Consider the following 10,158-nt stretch of genomic DNA (forward strand, 5'->3'; position numbering starts at 1 on the left):
AAAATATAGCAGCTTTAATAAAACGCTAATAACTCGGCAGCTTTTGCCGTTATACCGCGGATCAGGGGCAGAGGGGGTAACTGGGGTGTGAAATAGACTCCAGTTAGCTGATGGACACATGAAAAGACTCGGATGGTTGGTTGCCCCTCACACCGCCGGACCCGCCTTTGCTCCATCTGAAGTGAAAATATGAATCTAAATAGCCTGGAAAATGCCCCCCCCCCCCCCCCAAAAAAAATAGATCCCAGAAGTACACGGGGCATCATCACAGGGAGTCATTTGAAGCACTCAGAGTGCACGCTGCCATGCCTGCTCCGCCGTGCGGTGGGAGGGGTTGAAGTGACGCTGTTATCCAATGGGCATCGGCTTCCTCTGGACGGAGCGCAGCGCAGCGCAGCACCTCTGTCTCAGCTGCACTTTTGCGCCAGACAAGTAGGGACGGTCATTCGCTCAGCACCCGAGAAGAAGAGACAGGGCTCCGGGAATTACTGAGGTCTATTTAGTGCATAAGATTCATCTCTTTCCCCATTTTTCCCCCCAACACGCGATTTTGCAAAGATGAACGTTGGCTGCATCATCCTGGCTTGCACCTTACTTGTGGACACATCTTCGGTAAGATTACTTCATTTCTACACGTCTTTTCGGCTTATACCAGTATAGTAGAAGTGCTGCACTGCTGTTGTGCTAACTTGGGCTGTGGAGCGCGCGCATGAGCCCACAGAAGTGGCTGGGAGATGCTCACTTCCCCCCGCAGCGTTGCGCTAAAGGCAACATGATTCACGTAATCGAGCTTAATACGGCGACGTTTAAGGGTCAAGAATATTTTTTGTCTAAGTGTGGTGAAAAAAGTCACAGATAACTCTGTTCGCTAGCCTCCCCATCCTCTCGCCTAAATAAACTGCAGTGCATTATTGCAGAGGACAGTGGTTCCTGGAGGGGCTTCTCTTTCTGTTGGCTGCGATCAACTTCGTTTACGCACCGTCATTTCTCCTTTTCCACATTTCTTGGATGAATGGCTCAGTTGGCAACTTGGTTATTTGATGTAGTGCTTATTTAAGAGGTATTGTTTTAAGGAATAAATCAACAAGCTAACATTACTTTATTTTCAAACTTAGGTAAATTGTGCTTTAAAATCCGCTTTGCTTAAGGGATGCCGTATGGCTTTCGACATCAGCTCTTTGTTGATGAGGAGACAGATATTGGGTTGCCGTATAATGCATCAAAGTGCAACATGTTTTCCTAATAAAAAACATAAACTGATATGATGAATGATGTGTATTACATGTAAGTGCATTCTGTGGAGAATGAAATGCCTGCTGAAAGAACTGTTCCTGCAACACTATGCTGATATTTAACCAGTATAATTCAATGCATTCAATGCAAGGCTTCTTTCTGTGCTCTACCTCTCTCACAGTCCAGTCAGCATGCACTAACGGATGTTTAAGTAAAACAATTCCTGCTAGCCATGGTCATCATCTTTATAATGATTAGCATTGATGTCATTATTAGGACTTACATCAGTGCCATCATTTTTATTTCATTCAAAATATGATGGTCATGATGGTGATAGTGATGATTATAATTCCCCACTGTGGAGGTCCAAGTGCAGCGTGCTGTTGTCTGCAGCAGATCCCTCACTGTATCCAGAGAAACCGTGAGGTTCAATATTGCAAGACTGCAAGTCAATTTGCCAATGCTTAACAGCCCGTCTTGTTTTGTTCCTCAGGGGAATAAGGCAGGCCAGCCCCTCAAGCCCCCATGCAGACCAGGCTTCTCCCAGAACTTCTACACAGTGATCGTCTCGAGAGACGTACTGCACGGTCAGAGCATTCTGAAAGGTAAGCTTGCCGCTTGCTGATCTCATTTATTGACTGATGATATTTTCTTGTCTGTGCCCAGATGTGTCCCTAAACCTCATAGTGTGACTGAGTGAGTAAGTGTGTGTTTACACCGTGTGTGTGTGTGTGTGTGTGTGTGTGTGTGGGGGGGGTGTTCTATGACTCCTAAAGAAGGTCAGAACACACTCTGGTTGTGGGTGTGCAACATAAGCAGCTCATCTTAAGAACAGACATGCATATGTTCAGGAAGAAGATCCAGCTGTGATGAAGCCTGGGTTAAACAATGTTGGGATGTGATTAACTGTAACGGAACAGCAGGTGTTTAATGCATTCTGTTCAAGAGTTATCATTTGAAATGGAGTTTTTTTGATGAATGAACACCTAAATTAATGAGATTGCACTAAAAGAAAACCAATACATTTCTTCTTTTTTGATTGACAAAGCAGCAGGCTGACGGAGCAAACTAATTTTAAAAGCCCATTCTCTACGCTGCATGTTGCTGCTGGAATCCCCAAACCTTTATTTCATTCCCACTGTTTAGTGTAATACATGTTCAAGCCCTTTTATTGTTGCTGTTTTTGGAGGAATGTCATTTTTTTTTCGTTCGCTCCATTTCTTTTCAGAGAAGGCAGAGTACTGAATCTACTGTGAGGTTATGCTGGGGTTTCTTCAGCGTGTCTCTTCTATTTGCTAGTGAATCTGCCATAATGGGAAAAATGCCTCTCAATCACATCCTCGGGTCCTAATTTGCATAATTGTCAGATAAACAAAACCAGTGATGGTAACTGGATGTGCTTCTATAACATAGGGCAGGTTTTGTCTAAACCTCTAAACTACAACTACAACATGAAGAAATCCCCCCTAAGATGAGGGTGCTTCAGCATATTGGAGTTTCTTTTATCTACACTGTGGATCTGGAGGCACTTGGTTTTGTTTTTTGTCCACATCTCAACAACATTGTACAATAAGCTCAGCTCTCCCCTGACACTTTGCTTTTATAGCCAAATATTTGTCTATTATTATGTGGAATGCTATTTGCCAGGAGGAAATAGCATTCTCATTGTAACAGCTGTTTGAGCATTTTCCTACCTGCGAGCAAAACAATTGACTTATTCTGGAGGTTATTTTGTTATTTAGGAGGCTGACAAGGACAGTGAAGCCGGTCAGTGGGGAGCGAGTTTGCCTGAAGGGGCTCGAAGCTCAAGGCTTCTGCCCTGTTTGGAAATGGGCTGCGGCGCCCTTACCGACCCAAACGCTGTTAACAGAGAGTGATGTGTCTAGACAGATAACGTATGTAGGTTCCGCTTCCTTGTTTGTGTGTGTTTTATGTATGTCTGTCTCAAGGGTTAGGTGTTGCACACACGTGACATTTCCTGGTGTACATAATAACAACTAAAAAAGGTTACAGAAAAGCTGTGATTGGCCATATGTGCTCCACAAGCTCTAACTGTGATCCTATATTATCTTTGTTTCTTTTTTCTTTGCTTTCATTTTGTCAGTCTCTGTGTTTGTTCTTTGTGAAAATCAATCTGAGAGCAATGCTGTCCTCCCAACTGGCCACTTACAGGGATAGGGGTTGCAGCAGCTTACAGTAAGTTCTCATGCAATGATAAATGTGCAGGGGCTAGCCTTACTGAAGATCTGTTTTCTATACAGTAGGATACAAAACGGTAGGACGTCTTTAATACTAACGCCACAATATGTATGACCTGAAACTGTCACTTTTCAAGAAAATGTATGGGCTGGGGATGAGATGAAGGAGGGTCTAGGATGCTCAAGAGCTGGCTAGGGGGTTGCTGGAATGCTGTGGGCCGTTGCTGTTGTCTCCCCGGAGAGATAGACAGTGAACGATGGGGGAAGGACTAAAGAGCTGTAGCCCAGCAGGTGCAGTGTGAACCAGGCCTCTGTTTCCAGTCACTGAACAATGTGTGGACCGCAGCTCTTTTCATTCTGAGGTGGAAGGGGGAGCTTTTTCTTCTTCTCTTGTATTGTTTTGATCATGTCTGAGTTCTTTGGGACTGATTAACATTTGGGATGTCAAATTAATTTACACCAATCTAAGTTAAATGGATGTGTTAGAAAATGTTTCTTGATGCTCTTGTTACATACAACTTATTCACCATAGTATCCAAGGATAATTTCAGTATTTTTCAACCTGGGCCCTATTTTCCGATACATTTGTGTCTAAGTAACTAATGTGAACAAAAGTCTTTGAAATTGGTCGCGCAAACCGGGCTGCGATGTAATGTCACAGGGCAAATGTTTACCGTCAATGTACGTTCACTACAAGTGCAGATTTTAGCCACTGATAGGCTCAGGTTGTCATTACAAGTGTCTGACTACACAATGGGAAGATGATGAAGTCCTGAAATCTTTCGAGGTGACTTGCCAGAAGACAGCGATGTGGAACCACGGTCTAATAGTGTGGAACTTGAATGCAAGTGGGGAGAAAAGTGTTTTGGGCAGTTTGTTGTTTTGGCATACAGAAAGAGTAGCGTTGTGTTAAAAGATTTGCGCTAAAAGATATTCAACGGTGCATTTCTGAACTGTGCCAACAAAATGTTGAGCTACACTGAACATTTGTAATGATTGTAAATATGAATACACTACATTTTGCCAAAACGTCGGCATGGACCTTTGTTGGTATGCTTTCTTTTCTACAGTGTTCCCTGTAGGTAAAGTGAAGTGTCTGGCTAAGACTTGGAAGGTCATTTTGAATCGTAATGCATCACTCAATGCCTTGTTTGGTCCTTCTTCTCAGACAGGCTTTAGGTTAAAAAGGCTTTAATGTGGTTGACCAAAAAAATACCTTTGTTCGACTAACTCACAAATCTCTGGGCTGCCGCAAAGTTGTGCTGAATAAGTCATACCATGCACCCGTGTAGATGTTGGTCTAAGAACTGGGTCCGGATTGGAGGAAGAGGCTGTGGCACACAGGCAAGCAGACAGCCGGGCTTTGAGTCGTGGTCCGTGCAGATTCCCGCTGTGGGCAGATAAGCCATGAAAAGAAATATTCCAGTGATTGCACATCGCTGTGTAAGCCATCACCTCACTCCAAGAGCAGGAACAGACGCCTAGGAACGTGAACATGGGGATGTGGCCTCAGAACAAAAGAAATTGATTTGGAATACAGTTCAGTCGGGATAGGGTCTCTTTAAGTCACTGTCAACGCACATTTGAAATGACAGCAGTGATGAGTTCACCCTTAACCCCCGGCCAGTCCTGAGAGACAGTGAACAACACTGCTCTGTGTTATTTAGATGTCTGTGTGACTGCATATTTTGCTTGCTGTCGCCAAGATTACGACTTTGATGGATTTCCTGGAATGGAGAAACCTTGTTTTTGGAGAGAAATTGATTAAAGTTTCTCAATGTCAGGCTAAAAAAATGCAGCAGAGGGCAACTTTGTTGTGGGCAAATGAAAAAATACCCATGATACCTAAATGTCTGGCAGACAGCAATCACAAGAGATGTGTGTATTCCTTAACCAAGCACAGAAATATCTTTTTATGAAGCCTGTGTTTTTCCACCTTGACTCCACACTGGTCTTTCAAAAGGAAATTTTCAGTCCCTGTGTTGTCTCTTAAATCACTGGAGATGGACTTACTTTATGAAAAAATAACGTGCGGTTGCTTTATTCTTATTTCTTTTTCTCGCTTCCTTCATCCCAGGGCTTTTAATTTAAAATAGTTTTTTTCTATTGCAGTTAAAAAATTGCACACTCTGTACTTTAATCGAAAAGATTAGTTTAAGTAGGATCATGCCTCCATCAGCTATACCCTTTTGGCATGAATTTCCTATTGTTTAATTCCATCTCTAAAAGTAACACATACAAAATGACTTGTAACATGACCCCAATTAGACTACAGCAGGAAAATCTGGCAAAGGGCCATATCTGCTTTGAAACCGCCAGCTCCCTGTTCACTGTGCAGAACTCCTGACTCCTAACCTACTATCCAAAGTGACAGGGCTTTCATGAGTACATCCAGACCCAAGGACTGGGGGGGGGTGGATTATGTTTCCAGGCATTTGATAAGCGGGGTTGCCATTTTCCTCTGACTCACGAACGTCGCTCTTGTCCTCCAGAGAGTCTTTCATCCCTGCAGCCAGGACCTGCAGTCTGTGGCGAGCTGATAGAATACAGGTACAGAAGATGAGCCACATCATTTCTTTTTATCTCACCTGCCTTCTTACCAAACCAAGCTACGCTCCCATATCCCTCAAACTCCCAACAACATGACATACATGCTGAGCCAATTCCATCAAGCAAGCCACCCAAGATATAGTCCCTGCCACAGCACAATCCTTTTCATCCTGTTTGCTAGTCATTTCCTTAGTAGAGGTAGTAAGTAAAAAAGGGGTTTTGCTAGATGGGAAACGGACTATCCGCAGAAATATTAATGCCTCTTGTCAGGGCTTCCATGTGAATTTTATTAGTTCTAGTGCACTGATCTCCACTGAGCTCCTCTCGCTGTGTACTGATATTAGCTGTAGTCTGATGGTCGCTGGGTCATGGCATATGCTCTCATGGAGTTTCATTACAAAACGGATAGTTTCATTGCTTTGCCTTCTGGTGGCCAGTGAGAGACAGGCATGATTCATCACAACCTCCTTGCATGGGAAGCTGTCAAGAAACGAACCCGACGACTAAGGCTCCTGGAGCATTTTAAAAGTGCTGTTCATTGTCTCTGTTTACACTCCACCGGCTGAGATTATGCAATAGATCTACATTTCCTGATAAAACAGAGGTTAGTTAATTTTGCCCGAAATTCTGACTTTCAAAACTCAGATTGTATTTGCAAGGGCTGGCGGCTGTGGGTTTAAACATGAAGTGATTATAAAGGAAAAATAAAGAATAAAATAAGCCCTTCCAATGGTGTCAGCCAAAAAAGAGAGTCCTTGGCAAGGGATTAACAGATAAAAAAGAGATTGTGTTGGAGGAGGAACTTGTGACTTACTACTGTATTTCTGGAGTGGAGGCAAGGGCAAATCTATCAAAAAAAACATGCATGGACAAAGTTTAAAGTGGTGTTTCTTTTGCAATCGTTAGAAACTGTCTGCAAATTACAGTTTAACCCTCCTTATGAATTCCTCTCTTTACACTATCAAATAAAGTAAAAAAAAAAGCAGTCTTTTGAAGAAATGAACACCTCGTCTTCCATTTATGACCAATGATGACCTTGAATAGTATTTGCATTTGTTATCGAAAACCTTTTTCTAATTGGCTGCCCTTCCTCACAATCAATGTGTATTAGTGCTTTGCATCTCTTTGCCTGTTAACGATCGGTGGCCTTGATGAAGACTATTGGCTTTTTTGTTGCAATGCTGAAATGAATAATTTTCCCACCAGGAGACCTCTGCTTCACCTTTTAGCTGTAAATGTAACCCACAATCTACCAGTTCATTACAAAGTCCCCCCCCCCACACACACACACACACACTTTACGCTTGTGGGATTTACAGGCCTTTGAATACAAATCAGGTCTTTAGTATTGAAGTGGTCTTTCTTTAGCTCAAATTAGTCAGATATGTTCTTTCCTTCTTGTTTGTTTTGCCATGACAGCGCACACTTGAGTTTTATCTTGATATTAAATTCTTATTGTAATTCATAGAAAAAGAGGGAGCGATTGAGAGCTTAGTGCAAACTTCGCTTGTCAGAAAATACTGAGTAAAGTTGTGTTTAAACCAATTTTCCATTTTCCATTTCCAGTATCATCAGTCTAAAACGGTGTTTTTTCAATGCTACGATAGAAATAAAATACACTCAAATAAAAAGCAAGAATTGAAATATTGTATAGATTAAATTTTTTCAGTCTTCCATCTACCTATGTGACCATGAGCAGCTAGTTTCTCTAGCGGGCCTCCTTCAAACCTAGCCTGAATGTTTATACTGCGTTCTATTTACTTTAGATGTTGTTCGAGTTCTGAGCTTGAAAAATCCGAGGTCAGCGGGTGTGTTTCCGACTTTGACCTCGGAAACCATCCAAGATCCAATTTACAAGTACAAATGGAACGCACTATTCGCGAGACCAGCTCATTTAATACCATAGATTTATGTAACTTGGTCCAGGTAGAGGGAGCAGCAAAGTTAAACGCCTTTTTCCCCAGTTCTAACCTTTGGCACAGACAGAAGGAAAAGATCCTGGGAACGAACATTGTAAGTCTGTACTTTGCACTTCACAGAACAATTACATGTTTTATAAGCTAGTGGCTACCTTCCACTCCAGGCACTCCATGCTTCTCTTTCCTGGGGTTGTCCTTATAAAAAGGATCTGTTGTCTGTGGTGTTTTAGAGCAGACATACACGATATTGGTCGCGGCGCATCCAGAAGGCAGCGCAGACACGTCCGGTGGAAAACAGGAGTAACACCACCATCGCCTGTGATAAGCTAACACATACCTTGTCTTTCAACTGAACGCACAAAGGCTAAACTGATATGAACATCAAATTCCTGTTAAGACAGCGAACACGCTGATCATCATGTGTACATTTTTACAGTAAGCATTAAATGAGTGACGAGGTGTGAGAATTTAAGAGAATCTCCACTTAATGCCCTCATGCTCAGCTAGGCCTTTTTGTTTTTCTCCCCCAACCCCTCTTCACTCCTGAGTCAGAGACTCAAAGTGACACATTGTCTCTCATTTTATTGATGAATTACAGTAAAGCAGATTGACCTTGTGTTGCCACTTGACCTCTCATGTTCTCCAACACTCATATCCTCAGTCTGCAGCACTGGAGGAGATGAAAAACATGGCCCAATCTAAATGATTTACTTTCAGCTCGACTCAACACATAGATCCTCTTGAGCCGCTGAATGCATCTCCAGAGGGCCACTCTGTATTGTACTGTACCGCCAATTCTGAAGCCACAAGGCTTTTGCTATTCTATCGCCTTAATTAAAAGACTACACTGTCAACATTCCTTTGTCCTACAAACTCTAATATCAAAAAAGGTCCCTTGCCATGGAGCAGCTTGTGCTGTACTTTGTCCTTTGGATTAATTCAGCCTGGAATCTGTAATTAATCAGGGTGTCTGCGTTCTCTTGTTTTTACCATATTTTTTTGTTCACTTTTGTTTAATGCGTTAACACACAGTTATTTATTTATATGTGAACAGAGCATATTTTGTGTATTGTGTGTGTTTATGTTCACGTGTGTGAATGTGTGTAAAGGCAGTGCTCCATCCAGAGAGTGATTATCTTAAATGGAGAAATTAAAGGATTACAAACCAGCCGAGTAATCCAGCTGTCAATCTCACGACTCATTAGTAAGCAAAGGAAAGGGATGAGGGAGAGAGAGATGTAAAGCACACAGAGAGAGAGCGAGAGAGAGAGAGAGAGAGAGAGAGAGAGAGAGAGAGAGAGAGAGATACCTGTTTGGAGTGGTAAAGCTGTAAACTTGTCAATCAAATAGGAAGACAGGTTTTTTGTATTTCCATATTAATTAACAACTTTCCACACTAAAATAGAGGTACTGATTTCACCTCAGCAGCGGAGATGAAATGTCTCTCAGTTAAATAAATACTTTCACTGTGATTTCACTGTAAAATTCAATTTTTCACAGACTGTTGGACCATTTTATTATAAATTGCAATTTTTTGTGTTAATATACTGAATGAAAGCAACAGGAGGCTTGGATATTTTTCACAATTTCTATTCAAATTTCAAAATCAGATATGCTCACAAGCTGGCTGTTAGAAAAAGAAGCGTTGTCACGCTGCTCAACTGGTTGGATTAAGTATATTAAACTGCATTAGGATATCCACTGGAATGTGGCTCCTTACATTAGAATCCTTTTTAAAGGATTTTACCTCTTTCTACTATAAAGTTGTATAACAAATGCTACCAGAGTTTATTTGGGGCTTGTTTCACATTTGCTGATATTCACAGATTTAAATAGCAAATGAATCAGAGCAACTACAATGGTGTATACAGCTACATATAAACTGGGTGTGTTGCAGATTAGCCTTGGTGTTGAAAGATATACAGTGTCCCTGCCATTTTTCACCAGGCTCTGAGGCACATAAAAGAAACAGTTGGGGAAACGATGGCACCATAAAAGAAAATAGAAACACAAATCCTGACTCCATCATTGAAAAAAAGGGGGAAATTGCATCTCCTATGGTGGTGAAGCTTTTTGGATTTGATTGTATCAATTTGCTGTCTATTTTGATCTAAAAAGCGGGCTGTATGCAGGCTTATTTGACCAGTGACTTGTGGATGCTCACTGCTGGGAACTATTTCTTGTTGTGGTTTGGGGTTTTTAGTTGGGTTCATTTTCCCTTTTTCATTGGCCTCCTTGTGTTTTTGTCTGTTTTTCTC

General features: G+C 41.9%; 1 protein-coding gene across 2 annotated transcripts in view; it reads left to right on the forward strand.

The window, feature by feature from the left end:
• Positions 1 to 317: 317 nt before the first annotated feature.
• Positions 318 to 10,158, forward strand: part of cdh4 (cadherin 4, type 1, R-cadherin (retinal)) — a 199,448-nt gene continuing 189,607 nt past the window's right edge. The window contains exons 1-2 of one of the 2 annotated variants that reach the window (XM_034868355.1): positions 318 to 612; positions 1,727 to 1,838. In XM_034868355.1, coding sequence (XP_034724246.1) covers positions 559 to 612; positions 1,727 to 1,838 — 166 coding nt within the window. In that variant the 5' untranslated portion in view covers positions 318 to 558. The remainder of the gene's footprint in view (positions 613 to 1,726; positions 1,839 to 10,158) is intronic. The other variant, XM_034868356.1, reaches the window with a different exon arrangement.

The sequence above is a fragment of the Etheostoma cragini genome, chromosome 4 (assembly GCF_013103735.1).
Source record: "Etheostoma cragini isolate CJK2018 chromosome 4, CSU_Ecrag_1.0, whole genome shotgun sequence".
Classification (NCBI taxonomy): domain Eukaryota; kingdom Metazoa; phylum Chordata; class Actinopteri; order Perciformes; family Percidae; genus Etheostoma; species Etheostoma cragini.